Source organism: Symphalangus syndactylus, chromosome 18, assembly GCF_028878055.3.
Source record: "Symphalangus syndactylus isolate Jambi chromosome 18, NHGRI_mSymSyn1-v2.1_pri, whole genome shotgun sequence".
NCBI lineage: Eukaryota > Metazoa > Chordata > Mammalia > Primates > Hylobatidae > Symphalangus > Symphalangus syndactylus.
The window spans coordinates 64340194-64358157 of record NC_072440.2 but is presented as its reverse complement, the minus strand read 5'-3'; the positions used below and the strand labels follow the sequence as shown (position 1 = coordinate 64358157).

The window sequence follows — 17964 nt, the reverse complement described above, 5'->3', positions numbered from 1 at the left end:
ACCCCTGCCCTGGGTCTGACCATTCTCTCCTTCACCCAGAAGTGACCTCCAACCCGATCCTGTGCCCTGTCTTCTGGCAGCTGCTCTGGGGAAGGGCATTTTGGCCTCAAGGGCTTAGAGTGTCGTTTTCTGTTTTCTGTTTGTCTTTCCAGAGCTGTTTGGGACAGCCGATGCATCAGTCCAAGGACTGCTTCTTTCGAAGGCGATCTTTCTTTCAAGGGTGGGTATAAAAGTTCTTGTGGCTGGGCGCAGTGGCTCACGCCTGTAATCCCAGCACTTTGGGAGGCCGAGGCAGACGGATCACGAGGTCAGGAGATCGAGACTAAACTGGCTAATGCGGTGAAACCCCGTCTCCACTAAAAATACAAAAAAAATTATCTGGGCGTGGTGGCGGGCACCTGTAGTCCCAGCTACTCGAGAGGCTGAGGCAGGAGAATGGCATAAACCTGGGAGGCAGAGCTCGCAGTGAGCCAAGATCGCGCCACTGCACTCCAGCCTGGGTGACAGAGCGAGACTCTGTCTCAAAAAAAAAAAAAAAAAAGAAAAAGAAAAAAAAATTCTTGTGATATTTGTGTATGAAATCAGCCTTCACTACATGGATAGGACCAGCACGCTTCCGTGGCACGACTCTACAATCTTACTACATTTTTTTTTTTATTTTGTATTTTATTTATTCCTTTTTAGACAGAGTCTCATCACTCTGTCGCCCAGGCTGAAGTGCAGTGGCGAGATCTCGGCTCACTGCAACCTCCACCTCCTGGGTTCAAGCAATTCTCCTGTCTCAGCCTCCCAAGTATCTGGGACGACAGGCACACGTCAAAACGCTCAGCTAATTTTTGTATTTTTAGTAGAGATGGGGTTATGCCATATCGGTCAGGCTGGTCTCAAACTCCTGACCTCAGGTGATCGACCTGTCTTAGCCTCCCAAAGTGCTAGGATTACAGGTGTACATTTATTTATTTATTTGCGATGGAATCTTGCTCTGTATTTATTAATTTATTTATTTGAGATGGAGTCTTGCTCCATCACCCAGGCTAGATGCAGCGCTGCAGTCTCGGCTCACTGCAACCTCTGCCTTCCGGGTTCAAGCGATTCTCCTGCCTCAGTGTCCTGAGTAGCTGGGATTACAGGTGCCTGCCACCACAGCTGGCTAATTTTTGTATTTTTAGTAGAGACAGTGTTTCACCGTCTTGGCCAGGCTGGTCTTGGACTCCTGACCTCATGAACCACCTCCCTCAGCCTCCCAAAGTGTTGGGATTACAGGCCTAAGGCACCGTGCTCGGCCATATTTATTTATTTAATTATTTAGAGACAAGGTCTTGCTCTGTCACCCAGGCTGGAGTGCAGTGGCGCCATCTCAGCTCACTGCAGCCTCCGCCTCCGAGGTTTAAGCGATTCTCATGTCTCAGCCTCCTGAGTAACTGGGACTACAGGTATGCACCACCACGCAGGGATAATTTTTTTCTATTTTTTTATAGAGACACAGTTTCACCACTTTGGCCGGGCTGGTCTCGAACTCCTGACCTTAGGCGATCTGACAGCCTCGTCCTCTCAAAGTACTGCGATTACAGGCATGAGCCACCGCGCCCGGCCTCTCACTACATTTAAATGATGCAGTGGCTCACACCTGTAATCCTAGCACTTTGGGAGGCCAAGGCAGGTGGATCACCTGAGGTCAGGAGTTCGACACGAGCCTGGCCAACATGGGGAAACCTCGTCTCTAGTAAAAATACAAAAATTAGTCAGGCGTGGTGGTACAAGCCTGTAGTCCCAGCTACTTGGAAGGCTGAGGCAGAAGAATCACTTTAACCAGGAGGCAGAGGTTGCAGTGAGCCGATTTCATGCCACTGCACTCCAGCTTGGGCGATAGAGTGAGACACCATCTCAAAAAAAGAAAAAAATATGATGCCGGGGCATCTGGGCCTGAATACCTGCACGAGCACAGTCATGTCCAGGCCAGGGCTGCCGGTCGAGGTCCGGCCCCATCTCTTCCAGCAGAAAGGGAGCAAGCTTGCGGGGCGGCTGGGGGACAAGATCCCAGGATCTCAGCCTCTGCTCATGGATCAGCTCTGAGACCCCGAGTGAGCTGGGGGTGCTCTGTGAGCATTGGTTTCCCCAGCTGTCAAGTAAAGGGATTGGATGAGGGAGTCTTGTCGAGGTGGAATGATCTCAGCTTTGGGGCAGCAGTGAATGGTCCCGCTCCCTGGGCCATGCCAGTGGCCCGGCCTCGGCTGAAAACAGCCCCAATCAATACTCTGGAATGGGGATGAGGGGGCAGTCAGCTCTTGCTCCTAGTCAGAGAGATACAACAGGGCTCTGTGGCTGAGCTGGGTGCCTTGCCTCACACCTGTAATCCCAACCTTTGAGAGGCCGAGGTGGGAGGATTACTTGAGGCTGGGAATTTTGAGAATAGCCTGGACAACATAGCCAGACCCCATGTCTACAAAATAATAATAAAATAAGGTGCAATGGCACACAGCTATAGTCCAAGCTACTTGGCAGGCTGAGGCAGGAGGGTCCCTTTGCCACCACACAGGCTTTCGAGCCAGGAGGCGGGTAAGACGTAGCTGTAGACCCAAAGCAACCATCAGCCCTGGGGCCCTGCGGGAGAGGAGCACTTTCAGAACATGGAAAAGTGTGGTCATCCCATCATTAGACAGCACACATCCTACACGAATAAAAAGTCGTATGGGGAAGGAGGTTGGGGAGGGAACAAAAATTGGCACAGACATCGATAGACTGGTTTCCAGTTTCAAGGTAACAGATGCACATCATGAGACCAGAGGAGACCGAGACAAGGGCTGGATTTGGCTTTTCTAAGCAACATGTGTTCCTGCACAGGGCTGGATGGTCGCTGAGACAGAGATGGAAGCCAGGACACGGGAGCCCACCGGGCCCAGATAGGTACAGACAGCAGAGGCTCCTGTTCTGTCCTCGCCACCCACGAGGGTGACACTGCTTGTAAATGGTGGCTGTGCTCTCCCAGCAAGAAAAAAGCACAACTAAATCCACACTGCACACAGAGGCAGACAGAAAGCCTTCAAGTGGCTCTGTTTTCTGCTCCCTGCCTCGCCAGGTCCACAAGCAGAGAGGAGTGTCAGGCGCATGGCCCCGCTGTCAGGCTCCCCAGCGAGCTGCGGGCTCAGCAGGAGCTGCCCACTGACACACGGGGCACCCACTCCTCCCACCTTGGGAGCGGTCGCCAGACAGAGCCGCACTGGGTGCTGGTGTCATCCAGGGACCCCACACACTTCCTTAAATGTGATCCTGCTTCCCTCTGGGCAGCTGCATCCTCTCCTCCTACAGGACCGTCTGGAAACTTGGCTCTCAGTTTGCTCTCCCTTCTCTCCTCTGCCTGCCCCAAGCCCCTCTCTCTAAAACAGTGATGCAACCTTCTTGGGGTTATTTCTTGAAAATACTTGGCGGCCTCCATGCTTCTGTTTTCTTTAGCCAGGTGGTCAGGAGGGTTTACAAAGAATGCCTGGGCTCCCCCGCAGGTGCCGGCAGATGGGGTAGCAAATGGTCCTGTGCCTCCACCTGCTCTGGGAGGGAGTCTCCTGTCTCTAGGCCTGGCCCCTTCCTAACCCTCCACATATCCTGTTCTCCAGAGACTTCAGAACCCACTCCTGAGAACAGCGAAGCCAGGCACTTATGGGAAGACCAAATGCTGCCAGAACACGGATTGTCCAGGGATTACATTCCAGCATCTTATTAGGTATCTGGATCTGTTGGGAAAAAAATTAGAAACTACGTATAAAACGTAAAAATATTCAAGTATCAAAAGGTTATTTAGGATGAAAGTTTTAAAACAAGTCATCAGCAAGCTGCTACCACCAAGTGGAGGCTTTTACAAAAGTTGAGCCAGTCCACTGAGCTGAGAGGACAGAAATGGAGTCAGCTGTGCTGGGGCAGGGGCAGGGACACTTGGGGCAGGGAGTGTGTGGGCAGAGAAGCCAGAGAATTCCCGGCCTGTGGAAGCCAAACACGAGAGCCTGGGCCGGAAGGGCGGTCAGGATCGGGGGACGAGGTCGCTCTCCCTGGAGAAGGAACCCTAAAGTGCGTAGCCTGGGATTCTCTCCCTGGGGGTCCTGTCGCCCGACATTTCATGGGCCTTCTGAGCTGCCTTCCAAGGAGGACAAACACGGCAACAAAAGACCCATTTCTGCACAAAAATCCTTCTGGAAAGAAAAAGAAGAAAGGCAAGAATGGAGTCCAAACGCTCCCCAGTGCTGACTAAGCCTCTCCAACCCTGTTCTAAGTGGAGTGTGGTTTCTAAGTCAGGGAATGGAAGAGGCCCCACCCACACAGGCCTTGGCCCCACAGGATGAAGCAGCAGCGTTTATTCCAGATACAATAGTGAGGGAATCCGGTCACGTTCCCTCCTCCCCAGAGAGGGCACATCTCGACAAGTGATTCGGTAGAAATCTTTTAGACTCTATAAGTTAAGTTCATAAAAACCACTCCTTTCACCCTGTCTCCCAGGGCCAGGCCTGGACTCTGAGATGAACTGGCTTGGGGGCGCCCTCGGGTGGCCACATAAAAAACCCACAGTCTGAGGCCAGCCTGGGGCTCTCAGACCTGGGCGGGACCTGCCCAGGCCACCTGTCCTTCCGCTTTGGGCCGCTGTCTCTTGGCAGATGGCCTGACACTTGGGGGTGGCCCAAGGATGCCTCAGAAAATCTTGATTCCCACTCTACAGATGGCTTGATAAGCCAGAGGTTTCCAGGCTGTCTGTCAGCCTCCAGGAGATGGACTGGGACCTTTAGACATCGGTGGAGAACAGGATGCTCTGTCTCTTGCTGTCCAGGGCAGGGATGGCCTCCAGCCACAGGAAGTACAGCAGCACCTCGACCTGCCCTCGCAGAGTGGGGAAGAGGAGAGTGGCTCAGAGGGGAGCTCACAGCTGCTGGTGGGGAGGTCTTTGGGACCCAAGTCACCAAGTCCACCTTAGATGCTAGAAACCCCTGCTGGTGTCATGAACCCCTGACAGTGAGACGGGGGTGGGGTGGGGTCCTGACAAGGCATGACTTGTTGGGTGGGGGGTGGTTATTTATTTTAGAGACGCACAGGGCCTTTCTCTGTCCCCCGGCTGGAGTACAGCAGCTCCATCGTAGGTCACTGCAGCCTCTAACTCCTGGGCTCAAGCAATCCTCCTGTGTCAGCCTCCCAGATACCTAGGATTACAGGTGTGTGCCACAATGCCTGGCTAATTTTTCTTTGTATTTTTTCTAGAGACAGGGTTTGCTACATTGCCCAGACTGGTCTCAAACACCTGGGTTCGGTTTTCCTGCCTCGGTCTCACAAAGTGCTGGGATTACAGGCATGAGCCACCATACCCGAACACTTGGGGTGGTTTTAAGCCCCCAGCAAGGTGCACCAGCAGGACCAGGAGGTGGCCTGGCCATCCCCTATCACTCCCATCCATGCAAACCTAGGCAAGTCCCTCTCTCTGAATCTCAGCCACCACCACATACGATGCAAGTAGGAAGATGGGCAGGACTAGGGGTGGGGCAGGCAGAGGCCACCTCTGTCAGGCTGGGGTGGCATGGGCTGGAGACTGTCTTCCCATACCTGGGACATGATCTCCAAGGACCTGCTGTCGGTCATGGTGATAGGCTGGCTTGGATTGGCAGGGAGCTTGCTCTCCTTCTCGGAAGGCTGGAGCAGCGTGGGGCCAAAGACCGTGGCGAGGTTGTGCAGGGACATCTTATTGACTGCCTCCTCCTCTGCCACCCTGTAGAGGACCAAAGCAGAGGGTGTCATTACAATGCCACCACCAGGAGAGAGGCAGAGGGGCTGTGCCGTGCTGGAGTCCTCAGGGAGGGAGTGACCTCGACCCTGGCTGTGCTGCAAGCTGACTTCAGCCCTGGTACTTCTGGGTCTCAGTGGCCCAGGACAAGGGGCCAGCTCTGGGCTGGTGGGGAGGTTTTCATGATGTGGTTGGGAGGGAAGAGAGGGGTCCAAGTGCACTGCTGGCCGTGTCCAAAGCTCTGAGCTCTTTGTTAAGGCCACAGTGCAGAGGGAGGAGGGTGGCAAAGAGGAGAGGCAGGGGCAGGGGTGGCAGTGGTGCTAGTCCTTAGAAGCAGTGAGTTACTGCAGACAGGGGTCAGGGGAAAATGTCCTTGGTGCTGGGGGTCTGGTGGGAGCAGAGGGGCACCCCGCGGCCTGGGGACCTGGAGCCCCAGGCAGGTACGGGAGAGCTGGGCTACCTTTTCAGGTGGTCCAGAAGGAAAAGGAAGGGGAGCAGGTTGGCCTCTGGCAGGGACAGCAGCAGGTTGAGCATGCAGCTCTTCTTTGCAACTGGGTCTGGAAGAGCTGCAGGAGGCAGTGGGTTACTCCTTGGGGTCACAACGAGCCAGAGACCTCTCCGGAGGTGGTCACATGGAGCGCCCGGGACATGAGTCCTTGTGCAGTTTAGGCTTGTCATCATCGTCACACACACAGCGCTGGCCACCAGTAATGACCCTGCGAGGGGCACCTGTGTGGGGTGTGAACCACCTGAACGCCTTTTCTCTACCTCGCAGGGGTCAGCAGCACCCGGCAAACAGCAGCAGGAGGAGCCACTAGAGCAGCTGCTCATGGGCAGAGCTGCCCTTGGGCAACTCCTGCCACCACCCCCTCCCCAGGGGAGCCCGAGGCAGCGGAGGTTCGGCATGGAATGAAACAGGGGAGTGAGGGACACAAGGAGGTGGGAAGTAGGAGGGCCCCAGCCCCACCAAGTATGGAGAGACCCCCTCGTCGTCCTGGACACCACAGGGGCACCTGCAGGCTGGGAGACCAGCTCCTCTGTGCATGGGCCTGGGAGGCAGACCTGCCCTAAGGGTGATGCAGAGGCTCCAGGTGCTGCAGACGCCAGCGCCCACTCTAGACATCAGCCTCCAGGTTGACTAAGGGTCAGGTCATGTTTGAAACCATGCTTGGCTGCACCAGGACCCATGGCAAGAGCGCCTGGGCACCAGCGTTCAGCCCTGGTCCGCAGGAAGGAGGACAGCAGACTTTAGGACCCCACAGCACGGCAGTGCTGACCATTTCACCCACGTGGCCTCCTTGAGAAATACGGACGGGGAGCCCTCTGGGGATGGGCAAGGTCTTCCAGGACAGGCTCGGTTTTGGTCCCCTGCTTTCTGAGGTTGGGTTAAAATGCTGACCATGGCAGAGAGGGCACAGCTCAGGTTCCCACACCTCACTTTTCACAGCCTCCAAGGGCAGCAGTGCACATGGAGGAGACATCTCCCACGAGGCCAAGTCCTCTTTGCTGAGGACAGTTGCACAGGTAGTGCACTGCAGAAGGGTAACACCTTAGAGGGGGTGTCATTTGCATCATAGATGCAAAATTCACCGGTGAAGACTGATGTAGTTTGTCCCTAAAGTTTTGCTTTGATTTGCAGATATTTATCCATGGCAGTTTCCTGAAAGATGTCTATAGAAGGTTTTGAGGAATGGGAACCTTTTAATTTGCTACTAAACTAAACCCCAAGGGCCCATTATATGCCAGCGTGGTCCTAGAGATTCCATACTCATTCAGTTCCTTTTCATCATAGGAAGTGGGCATTATAATATCAGGTCCACTGTAAGAGGTGGAGGCTGGGCGTGGTGGCTCATGCTTGTAATCCTAGCACTTTGGGAGGCCTACCTGTGCAGATCGCAGGAGTCCAAGAGTTTGAGACCAGCCTGGGCAACACGGTGAAACTCTGCCTTTACAACACATACAAAAAGTTAGCCGGGCTTCGTAGCATATCCCTGTAGTCCCAGCTATTCGGGAGGCTGAGGTGGGAGGATCGCTTGAGCCTGGGAGGTGAAGGCTGCAGTGAGCCCAGATTGCACAACTATACTCCAGCTTAGGCCACAGAGCAAGACCTTTTTATTCTCAAAAAATAAAATAAAATAATAAAAAGAAAGAAAGAGAAAGGAACAGATCAATAGGTACAATAAAGTAACGTTTGTATAAAAAAAGCAAAAGAACATATTTGTTTATTTGGATATTTGCTTATGTTCATAAACTACCTCTAGAAAGATACCAAGAAACTGAATCTATTTGGTTGCATCTGAGAAGCTACAGGAATAGGGACGGGGTTGAGATGGTGCTTTCTGAATTTTGAAATATACAAATGTATTGTCTATTTAGAAATAAGTGGGCCAGGCGTGGTGGCTAGGCCGGGTGCGGTGGCTCTCGCCTGTAATCCTAGCACTTTGGGAGGCCGAGACTGGCAGATCACTTGAGGTCAGGAGTTTGAGACCAGCGTGGCCAACATGGTGAAACTCCATCTCTACTAAAAATACGAAAATGGCCAGGCGCTGTGGCTCACCCTTGTAATCCCAGCACTTTGGGAGGCTGAGGCGGGCAGATCACCTGAGTTCAGGAGGTCGAGACCAGCGTGACCAACATGGAGAAACCCATCTCTACTAAAAATACAAGATTAGCCTGGCGTAGTGGCGCATGCCTGTAATCCCAGCCACCCAGGAGGCTGAGGCAGGAGAACCGCTTGAACCTGGGAGATGGAGGTTGTGCTGAGCTGAGGTTGTGCCATTGTACTCCAGCCTGGGCAACAACAGCGAAACTTTGTCTCACAAAAAGAAACAACAACAACAACAACAACAACAACAAACCACACACAAAAATAGCTTCGTGTGGTGGTGGGTGCCTATAATCCCAGCTACTCAGGAAGCTGAGGCACGAGAATTGCTTGAACCTGAGAGGCAGAGGTTGCAGTGAGCCAAGATCAGGCCACTGCACTCCAGCCTGGGCAATAGAGCAAGACTCAATCTCTAAATAAATATATAAAATAAATAAATAAATAAATAATATTAAGACAAAAATCATAAGGACATTACATAAACCACGTTATGCCAGTGATTTTTTAAAATATCAAAACAGGCAGTTTTATAGAAAAATATAACTTCAGGCCAAGTGGGGTGTCTAATGCTTGTAATCCCAGCACTTTGGGAGGCCGAGGTTGGCGGATCACTCAACCTCAGGAGTTCGAGAGCAGCCTGGCCAACATAGTAAAACCCCAACTCTACTAAAAATATAAAAATTAGCTGGGCATGGTGGCACATGCTTGTAACCCCAGCTACTCGGGAGGCTGAGGTGGGAGAATCACTTGAACCTGGGAGGCAGAGGTTGCAGTGAGCCAAGATCACGTGACTGCAACAGAGAAATTCTGTCTCAAAAGAAAAATATAACTGCATAAAAACGAAGTAGGGAGAAACAGAAAACTTTGTCTAGATCTAGAACCATTAAAGGAATTGAATGTTTATTTTAAAATCTGTATCCCATCCCCTCAAAAATCTCACAAAAAGACAAAACCAAAGAAAAGCACCTGGCCCAGATGATTTTATAGACAGCAAACATGAGGACCTGACGGTCAGCTGGCAGTGGGATGAGGCTGACCCCATCCTCTGCTTTAGCCACGGGAAGCCTCCCGTGGAGCTGTAGGAGCTCGAGATGGCATTGCGTTTGGTGCATGAGCTGGTGCAGGAGGGCTGGGATGTCTGGTTGGATCTGACTTCTGACCTCTGGGCATGGAGGTCTCTCTGCAGAGGCCCGGGCCTGGGCACAAAGGGAGAGTGGCCTTCATTATCCCGCAGGGGCCTAAATGCAGACCGTGCATCCCCGGTGACCTCGGGGACCCTTCTCTGATCATCAGGATTCTCTTGGGACTCTGGGGTCCTTGTCCTGCTCAGGCATCCCTGCCCCACTCTCCTTCAGGGCCCTCGACATGATCTTCCCTGGACACGAGTCTGGGGACAGCTGGGTGTTGTGGGCCCCAAAGGGGTGACTTCCTGCTCCTGGGCCCCACAGAGGGTCCTTGTGCTCAGGGCAGTGGCTGAGCTGGAGGATGCGCTGGAACTCGGAGCACACAGCACTGGCTTGCTGTGGTACCTGTGCCATGAAATTAAAGGCAGTATCACCAGGAAGGAACACAGGGCTTGCAGGATCACGGAAAACCTTCTTAGTGTTATCTTGACACCACTGATGCCAAGTGTCCAGGTGCTTGTAGGATGGCCTGCCACTCAGTCCAGGGGCAGGAGCAACGGGGAGATCCCACAAGCAAAGTGAACTAGGGGATGGGCTGAACGGGCTCCAGGCAACTGAGCCCTACTGGCAGGTCCTCGGCCTGGGCCCGGACAGGAATGAGGGGCACAGAGTGCCCAGGTAACGGCTCCTGGGAGCAGTGGGGAACCGTCGGATGCTTGAACTCTCGAGAGCTGGGCTCTGAGCGTCCTCGTCGAGCTGCCAACTCGGCCAAAGACTGAGCCAACAGTTTCTTCTGTTGCCGGGCAACGCGCCTTTTAAACCTGAGGGAGTGGCTGAGCATGCAAAGAACCCGCGCGAGTGACAGAGCGACCTTAACAGATTAGCGCGGCAAGGTTGCCGGGCAGCGCATCTTTTAAACCTGAGGGAGGGGGTGCGCGTGCACAGAATGGCGCGAGTGACAGAGCAACCTTAACGGGTTAATTAGCGCTGCAAGGTACCCGTGCAAGATACCTGCTGGCAATGGCGGCCGGCAGACCTGGGGGGGGCATGCAAGAGGTATTGGAGGGAGAGACGCCGGCACAAAGGTCGCGGGAAGAACAGGTGCCCACAATGGCTGCAGATCTGCCCGTGGATCACTGAAGATTCCTGCTCTCCTGCTGAGGTGGAGATTGCAGGGAGCTGAGATCGCACTATTGCACTCCAGCCTGGGCAACAAGAGCAAAACTCCGTCTCAAAATAAAAAAAAAGAAAAAGAAAAAAAAGAGGCCCGGCGTGGTGGCTTATGCCTATGATCCTAGCACTTTGGAAGGTCAGGACGGACAGATCACGAGATCCGGAGTTGGAGACCAGCCTGGCCAACATAGTGAAACCCCGTCTCTAGTAAAAATACATATTTAGCCAGACATGGTGGCACGCGCCTGTAGTACCAGCTACTCCGGCGGCTGAGGCAGGAGAATCATTTGAACCTGGGGGCGGGGAAGGGATTGTGATGCGCCGAGATCACGCCACTGCACTCCAGCCTGGGCAACAAAGAAATGATCTGTCTTTTTTTTTTTTTTTTTTCTTGAGACGGAGTCTCCCTCTCTCTCCCAGCCTAGAGTGCAGTGGCGCCATCTCGGCTCACCGCAAGCTCCGCCTACCGGGTTCACGCCATTCTCCTGCCTCAGCCTCTGGAGTAGCTGGGACTACAGGCGCACGCCACCACGCCCGGTTAATTTTTTGTATTTTTAGTAGAGACGGGGTTTCACAGTGTTAGCCAGGATGGTCTCGATCTCCTGACCTCGTGATCAGCCCGCCTCGGCCTACCAAAGTGCTGGGATTAAAGGCGTGAGCCACCGCGCCAGGCCGAGACTCTTTCTTAAAAATAAAGGCCGGGCACGGTGGCACTTTGGGAGGTGGAGGCGGGCGGATCACGAGGTCAGGAGTTGGGAGACCACCCTGGCCAACATAGCGAAACCCCGTCTCTACTAAAACTACAAAAAATTAGCCGGGCGTGATGGCCGGCGCCTGTAGTCCCAGCTACTCCCGAGGCTGAGGCAGGAGAATGGCTTGAACCCGGTAGGCGGAGCTTGCGGTGACTTGAGATCTCGCAACTGCACTCCAGCCTGGGTTACAGTGCAAACCTCCGTCTTGAAAAAAAAAAGAGAGACAGAGAGCGAGACAGAGAGAAAAAGGTTTATTATTTTGAGACTCCGTCTCAAAAAAAAAAAAAAAAAGACAGAGTCTGGCTCTGTTGCCCAGACCAGAGGGCAGTGACGCGATCTCGGCGCATCACAATCCCTGCCCCGACCCCGGGTTCAAGTCATTGTGCTGTCTCAGCCGCCCGAGTAGCTGGTACTACAGGCGCGTGCCACCACGTCTGACTAAATTTGTATTTTTACTAGAGACGGGGTTTCACTATGTTGGCCAGGCTGGTCTCCAACTCCTGATCTCCTGATCCGCCTGCCCCGACATCCCAAAGTGCTGGGATGCGTGAGCCCCCACACCTGGCCACTATTTTTTCTTTCTTTCTTGTGTGTGTGTGTGTGTGTGTGTGTGTGTGTGTTTGTGTGTGTGTGTGCGTGATGAAGTTTCGCTCTTGTTGCCCAGGTTGGAGTGCAATGGTGCTATCTCAGCTCACTGCAATCCTGGCCTGAGCAGGAGAGCAGGAATCTTCAGCGATCCACTGGCGGATCTGCAGCCATTGTGAGCGCTTAGTCTTCCCATATCTTTTGTGCGCGCGCCTCTCCTTCCAGTACCTATCCCGCAAGCGTCCCCCAGCTTCCCCCTATCGCCAGCAGGTGCTGAGATCGCGCCATTGCACTCCAGCCTGGGGGACCAGAGCGAAACTCTATCTTAAAAAAAAAAGGATGAAAATTTTGGAAAAATATGGAAGAAACCAAATGGATTTTTAGCTCAACTAACTCGTAATTATTCAGTGTCTATTTTTTGCAAGAAACCGTATATTTCATGTCTACAATCAGGGCCAGAGTCCCAGCTCTCAAGTGTGGGTGTTTCCGAAGCAAATTGAAGAACACAGGCATAAAAGTGCATTAAATTAATAAAATTTTTCTCTCTGTCTCTCGCTCTCTTATTTATTTATTTATTTATTTATTTATTTATTTATTTATTTTTTGAGACAGAGGTTCGCACTGTCACCCAGGCTGGAGTGCAGTGGCGAGATCTCAGGTCACTGCAACCTCCGCCTCCCAAGTTCACGCCTTTCTCCTGCCTCAGCCTCGGGAGTAGCTGGGACTACAGGCGCCCGCCACCATGCCCGGCTAATTTTTTTTTTTTTTTTTTTTTTTTTGAGACGGAGTCTCGCTCTGTCGCCCAGGCTGGAGTGTAGTGGCGCAATCTCGGCTCACTGCAAGCTCCGCCTCCCGGGTTCACGCCATTCTCCTGCCTCAGCCTCTCCGAGTAGCTGGGACTACAGGCGCCCGCCACCACGCCCGGCTAATTTTTTTTTTGTATTTTTTAGTAGAGACGGGGTTTCACCGTGGTCTCGATCTCCTGACCTCGTGATCCGCCCGCCTCGGCCTCCCAAAGTGCTGGGATTACAAGCGTGAGCCACCGCGCCCGGCCATGCCCGGCTAATTTTTTGTAGTTTTAGTAGAGACGGGGTTTCGCTATGTTGGCCAGGCTGGTCACCAACTCCTGACGTCGTGATCCGCCCTCCTCTGCCTCCCAAAGTGCCACTGCGCCCGGCCTTTTTTTTTAAGACAGAGTCTCGGCCGGGCGCGGTGGCTCACGCCTTTAATCCCAGCACTTTGGTAGGCCGAGGCGGGCTGATCACGAGGTCAGGAGATCGAGAGCATCCTGGCTACCACGGTGAAACCCCGTCTCTACTAAAAATACAAAAAATTAGCCGGGTGTGGTCGCGAGCGCCTGTAGTCCCAGCTACTCCAGAGGCTGAGGCAGGAGAATGGCGTGAACCCGGTAGGCGGAGCTTGCGGTGAGCCGAGATCAGGCCACTGGAATCCAGCCTGGGCGACAGAGGGAGACTCCGTCTCAAAAAAAAAAAAAAAAAAAAAAAAAAAAAAGACAGAGTCTGGCTCTGTTGCCCAGGCTGGAGTGCAGTGACGCGATCTCGGCGCATCACAATCCCTGCCCCGACCCCGGGTTCGAGTCATTGTGCTGTCTCAGCCGCCCGAGTAGCTGGTACTACAGGCGCGTGTCACCATGTCTGACTAAATTTGTATTTTTACTAGAGACGGGGTTTCACTATGTTGGCCAGGCTGGTCTCCAATTCCTGATCTCCTGATCCGCCCGCCCCGACATCCCAAAGTGCTGGGATGCGTGAGCCCCCACACCTGGCCACTATTTTTTCTTTCTTTCGTGTGTGTGTGTGTGTGTGTGTGTGTGTGTGTGTGTGTGTGCCTGTGATGAAGTTTCGCTCTTGTTGCCCAGGTTGGAGTGCAATGGTGCGATCTCAGCTCACTGCAATCCCCGCCTGAGCAGGAGAGCAGGCATCTTCAGCGATCCACTGGCGGATCTGCAGCCATTGTGCGCGCCTGGTCTTCCCATTGCTTTGTAAGAGCGCCTCTCCTTCCAGTACCTATCCCGCGAGCGTCCCCCAGCCTCCCCCCATCGCCAGCAGGTGCTGAGATGGCGCCATTGCACTCCAGCCTGGGGGACAAGAGCGAAACTCCATCTCAAAAAGAAAAAAAAAAAAAGGATGAAAATTTTGGAAAAATATGGAAGAAACCAAATGGATTTCTAGCTCAACTAAATCGTAATTATTTACTGTCAATTTTTGCAAGAAACCATATATTTCATGTCCACAATCAGGGCCACAGTCCCAGCTCTCAAGTGTGGGTGTTTCCTAAGGAAATTGAAGAACACAGGCATAAAAGTGCATTAAATTAATAAACCTTTTTCTCTCTGTCTCTGTCTCTCTCTCTCTTTTTTTTTTTTTTTTTTTTTTTTGAGACGTAGGTTCGCACTGTCACCCAGGCTGGAGTGCAGTGGCGAGATCTCCGGTCACTGCAAGCTCTGCCTCCCGAGTTCACGCCACTCTCCTGCCTCAGCCTCCGGAGTAGCTGGGACTATAGGCGCCCGCCACCACACCCGGCTAATATTTTGTATTTTTAGTAGAGACGGGGTTTCACTATGTTGGCCAGGCTTTTCTCCAACTCCTGATCTCCTGATCCGCCCGCCCTGACATCCCAAAGTGCTGGGATGCGTGAGCCGCCACACCTGGCCACTATTTTTTCTTTCTTTCTTTTGTGTGTGTGTGTGTGTCTGTGACAAAGTTTCGCTCTTGTTGCCCAGGCTGGACTGCAATGGTGCGATCTCAGCTCACTGCAATCCCCGCCTGAGCAGGAGAACAGGAATCTTCAGCGATCCACGGGCAGATCTGCAGCCATTGTTGGTACCTGTTCTTCCCGCGTCCTTTGTGCCCGCGTCTTTCCTTCCAGTACCTATTGCATGCCCCCCGCCCACATTCGCCTCCCGCCATTGCCAGCAAGTGCGTTGCGCGCGTACCTTGCTGCGTTAAGGTCGCTCTGTCACTGGCGCCATTATGTGCACACGCAGCCACTCCCTCAGGTTTAAAAGGCGCGTTGCCCCGCAACATAAAGGTTGCTCTGTTACTGGCGCCATTATGTGCACACGCAGCCACTCCCGCAGGTTTAAAAGGCGCATCGGCCGGCAACACAGCTCATTGCTGGCTTAGCCTTTGGCCAAGTTGGTAGCTCGACGAGGACGCTCAGAGCCCACCTCTCGAGAGCTGAAGCATCCGACCGATCCCCACTGCTCCCAGGAGCGGTTACCTGGGCACTCTGTGCCCCTTATTCCTGTCTGGGCCCAGGCCGAGGACCTGCCAGTAGGGCTCAATTGCCTGGAGCCCGTTCAGCCCATCCCCCAGTTCACTTTGCCTGTGGGATCTCCCCGTTGCTCCTGCCCCTGGTCTGAGTGGCAGGCCATCCTACAAGCACCGGGACACTTCACATCAGTGGTGTCAAGACAATCGTTCCGTGATCCTGCAAGCCCTGTCTTCCTTCCGGGATCAGCAAGCCAGTGCTGTGTGCTCCGAATTCCAGGGCATCCTCCAGCTCAGCCACTGCACTGAGCACAAGGACTCTCTGTGGGGCCCAGGAGCAGGAAGTCACCCCTTTGGGGCCCGCAACACCCGGCTGTCCCCAGACTCGTGACCAGGGAAGGTATTGTTGAGGGCCCTGAAGGAGAGCAGGGCAGGGATGCCTGAGCAGGACAAGGACCCCAGAGTCCAAGGATTTGATGATCACCGAAGGGTCCCTGAGGTCACCGGGGATGCACGCTCTGCGTTTCGGCCCCTGCGGGACAATGGAGGCCTCTCTCCCTTCGTGCCCAGGCCCGGGCCTCTGCAGAGAGTCCTCCATGCCCAGAGGTCAGAAGTGGGCGATACGCAGAGATCCCAGACCTCCTGCACCAGCTCATGCACCAAACGAAACGCCATCTCGAGCTCCTACAGCTCCACGGGAGGCTTCCCGTGGCTAAAGCGGAGGAGGGGGCCAGCCTCATCCCACTGCCAGCCGACCCTCAGTTCCTCAAAGAAGGGCAGTGAGGACAGACCTCAGGCTGTCTCTTCAGGTCACACTCAGTGTGCACCAGGGCAGACACTCGCCCCCAGGAATGGCTCCCCCAGATCCCAGGCCTCTAGGCCCCGTGGACGCAAGTTTCCCCTGCTGCCACGCAGGCGAGGGGAGCCTCTGAAGATGCCACCTCCCTTAGAGCTGGGGTTCCGGGTCACTGCTGAAGACCTGGACCGGGAGAAGAAGGCTGCGTTCCAGCGGATCAACAGTGCACTGCAGGTTGAGGCCAAGGCCATCTCGGACTGCAGACCCTCAAGGCCTTCCTACACTTCGTGCTCACTTGCAACAGGGGCTTCTGGTCTGCCTTCTGTTTCTAAAGCACCCAGTATGGATGCACAGCAGGAGGGACACAAGCCCCAAGACGGCCTGGGCCTAGTGGCCCCCCTAGCTTCTGCTGCAGGGGCCCCCTCTACAGCTCCTGTGTTTGGGATGCAGCACAGACCACCAGGCTCCCTCCTGTTCGTCTCCTCATTTCCCCTTCCTCCCACCTTTTTCTACTTCTGGGACTCAGCCCAGGTCCTCTGGCTGATTGCTACACCCTTCGGCTCCTCATTTCCCCTTCCTCCCACATTTTTCTACTTCTGGGCCTCAGCCCAGGTCCTCTGGCTGATTGCTGCACCCTTCCCAGCTGCAAGCATGGACGGAAGCATTTCTGGAGCCAGTTCCAGCCCCCCACCCACGCCCATGGAAATCGACAGTAGTGAGGCGGACGGAGCTCGGCATTCCGTCAGAAGAAACCCTTTAAAGAGAAAGGCCAATTGGTAACAGGGCATGAGGGGGCCTGAACACCAGGGCGCCCCCAGGCAGAGCACTTCCATGGTGACCACGGGACCTGGCACAGGGAGCAACTCTGTTGGGTGGCACTTTTGTTTTTTTTGTTGTTGTTGTTTGCCAGATGCCAAATAAATATTTTTATTAACTTTCTTTCTGTACTTCACTTTTGTGTCATCAACATTTATGGCATTAACCTAAACAGAAGCCTCAGTCAATTAAAGAATAGAAAAGATAAACATTTTTAGAACTGTAAAGCGTGTTCTAAGAGTTTCTTGGCCATTTTACTTTTCTTTTTATTTATTTATTTTTTTTATTTGAGTTCCCTTAGTATTTATTGATCATTCTTGGGTGTTTCTCGGAGAGGGGGACGTGGCAGGGTCATGGTATGATAGTGGAGAGAAGGTCAGCAGATAAACACGTGAACAAAGGTGTCTGGCTTTCCTAGGCAGAGGTCCCTGCGGCCTTCCGCAGTGTTCGTGTCCCTGGGCACTTGAGATTAGGGAGTGGTGATGACTCTTAACGAGCACGCTGCCTTCAAGCATCTGTTTAAAGAAGCACATCTTGCACAGCCCTTAATCCATTTAACCCTGAGTTGACACAGCACATGTTTCAAAGAGAGCACGAGTTTGGGGGTAAGGTTATAGATTAAGAGCATCCTAAGGCAGAATTTTTCTTAGTACAGAACAAAATGGAGTCTCCTATGTCTACTTCTTTCTACACAGACACAGTAACAATCTGATCTCTCTTTTCCCCACATTTCCCCCTTTTCTTTTCGACAAAACCGCCATTGTCATCATGGCTCGTTCTCGATGGTCGCTGTCTCTACAGAGCTGTTGGGTACACCTGCAGAAAGGCTGTCACTTCACACTTGGAAGGTTGCACAGCGGCCAGGCAGAGGCACTCCTCACTTCCCAGATGGGGCGGCCGGGCAGAGGCGCTCCTCACATCCCAGATGGGGTTGCTGGGCAGAGGCTCTCCTCAAATCCCAGACGATGGGCAGCCGGGCAGAGGCGCTCCTCACTTCCCAGACAGGGCGGCCGGGCAGAGGCGCTCCTCACATCCCAACGATGGGTGGCCAGGCAGAGACGCTCCTCACTTCCTAGACGGGGCGGCGGTCGGGCAGAGGCTGTAATCTTAGCACTTTGGGAGGCCAAGGCA

At 53.6% G+C, this 17964-nt stretch overlaps 2 protein-coding genes across 2 annotated transcripts; one reads left to right on the top strand and one right to left on the bottom strand.

Moving 5' to 3' along the window:
• Positions 1-4719: 4719 nt before the first annotated feature.
• Positions 4720-9217, bottom strand: LOC129467320 (breakpoint cluster region protein-like). The gene is made up of 4 exons (XM_055251727.2): positions 7634-9217; positions 6210-6478; positions 5572-5734; positions 4720-4852 (listed from the first exon to the last, which is right to left on the bottom strand). Exons 1-4 carry the CDS (start codon positions 7706-7708, stop codon positions 4763-4765), a joined length of 597 nt encoding a protein of 198 aa, XP_055107702.1. The 5' UTR covers positions 7709-9217; the 3' UTR covers positions 4720-4762.
• Positions 9218-10498: 1281 nt separating this feature from the next.
• On the top strand, positions 10499-16956 carry LOC129467513 (putative POM121-like protein 1). Its single transcript, XM_055252027.2, is given in 4 exon segments — positions 10499-10579; positions 12214-12258; positions 15289-16548; positions 16630-16956. Coding segments are annotated over 4 exon segments (1554 nt in total). The 3' UTR covers positions 16798-16956.
• Positions 16957-17964: the final 1008 nt, after the last annotated feature.

Bases quoted from the DNA above. Each gene is read 5' to 3' on its own strand.
- LOC129467320 (XM_055251727.2), bottom strand. From the start codon at position 7,708: ATGTGTTGTAAAGGCAGAGTTTCACCGTGTTGCCCAGGCTGGTCTCAA. The intron at 5,735-6,209 runs GTAGCCCAGCTC...GGTCCTCTACAG, and splicing joins CTTCTGGACCACCTGAAAAG to GGTGGCAGAGGAGGAGGCAG. The intron at 4,853-5,571 runs GTATGGGAAGAC...CTGCGAGGGCAG, and splicing joins CCTTGGAGATCATGTCCCAG to GTCGAGGTGCTGCTGTACTT.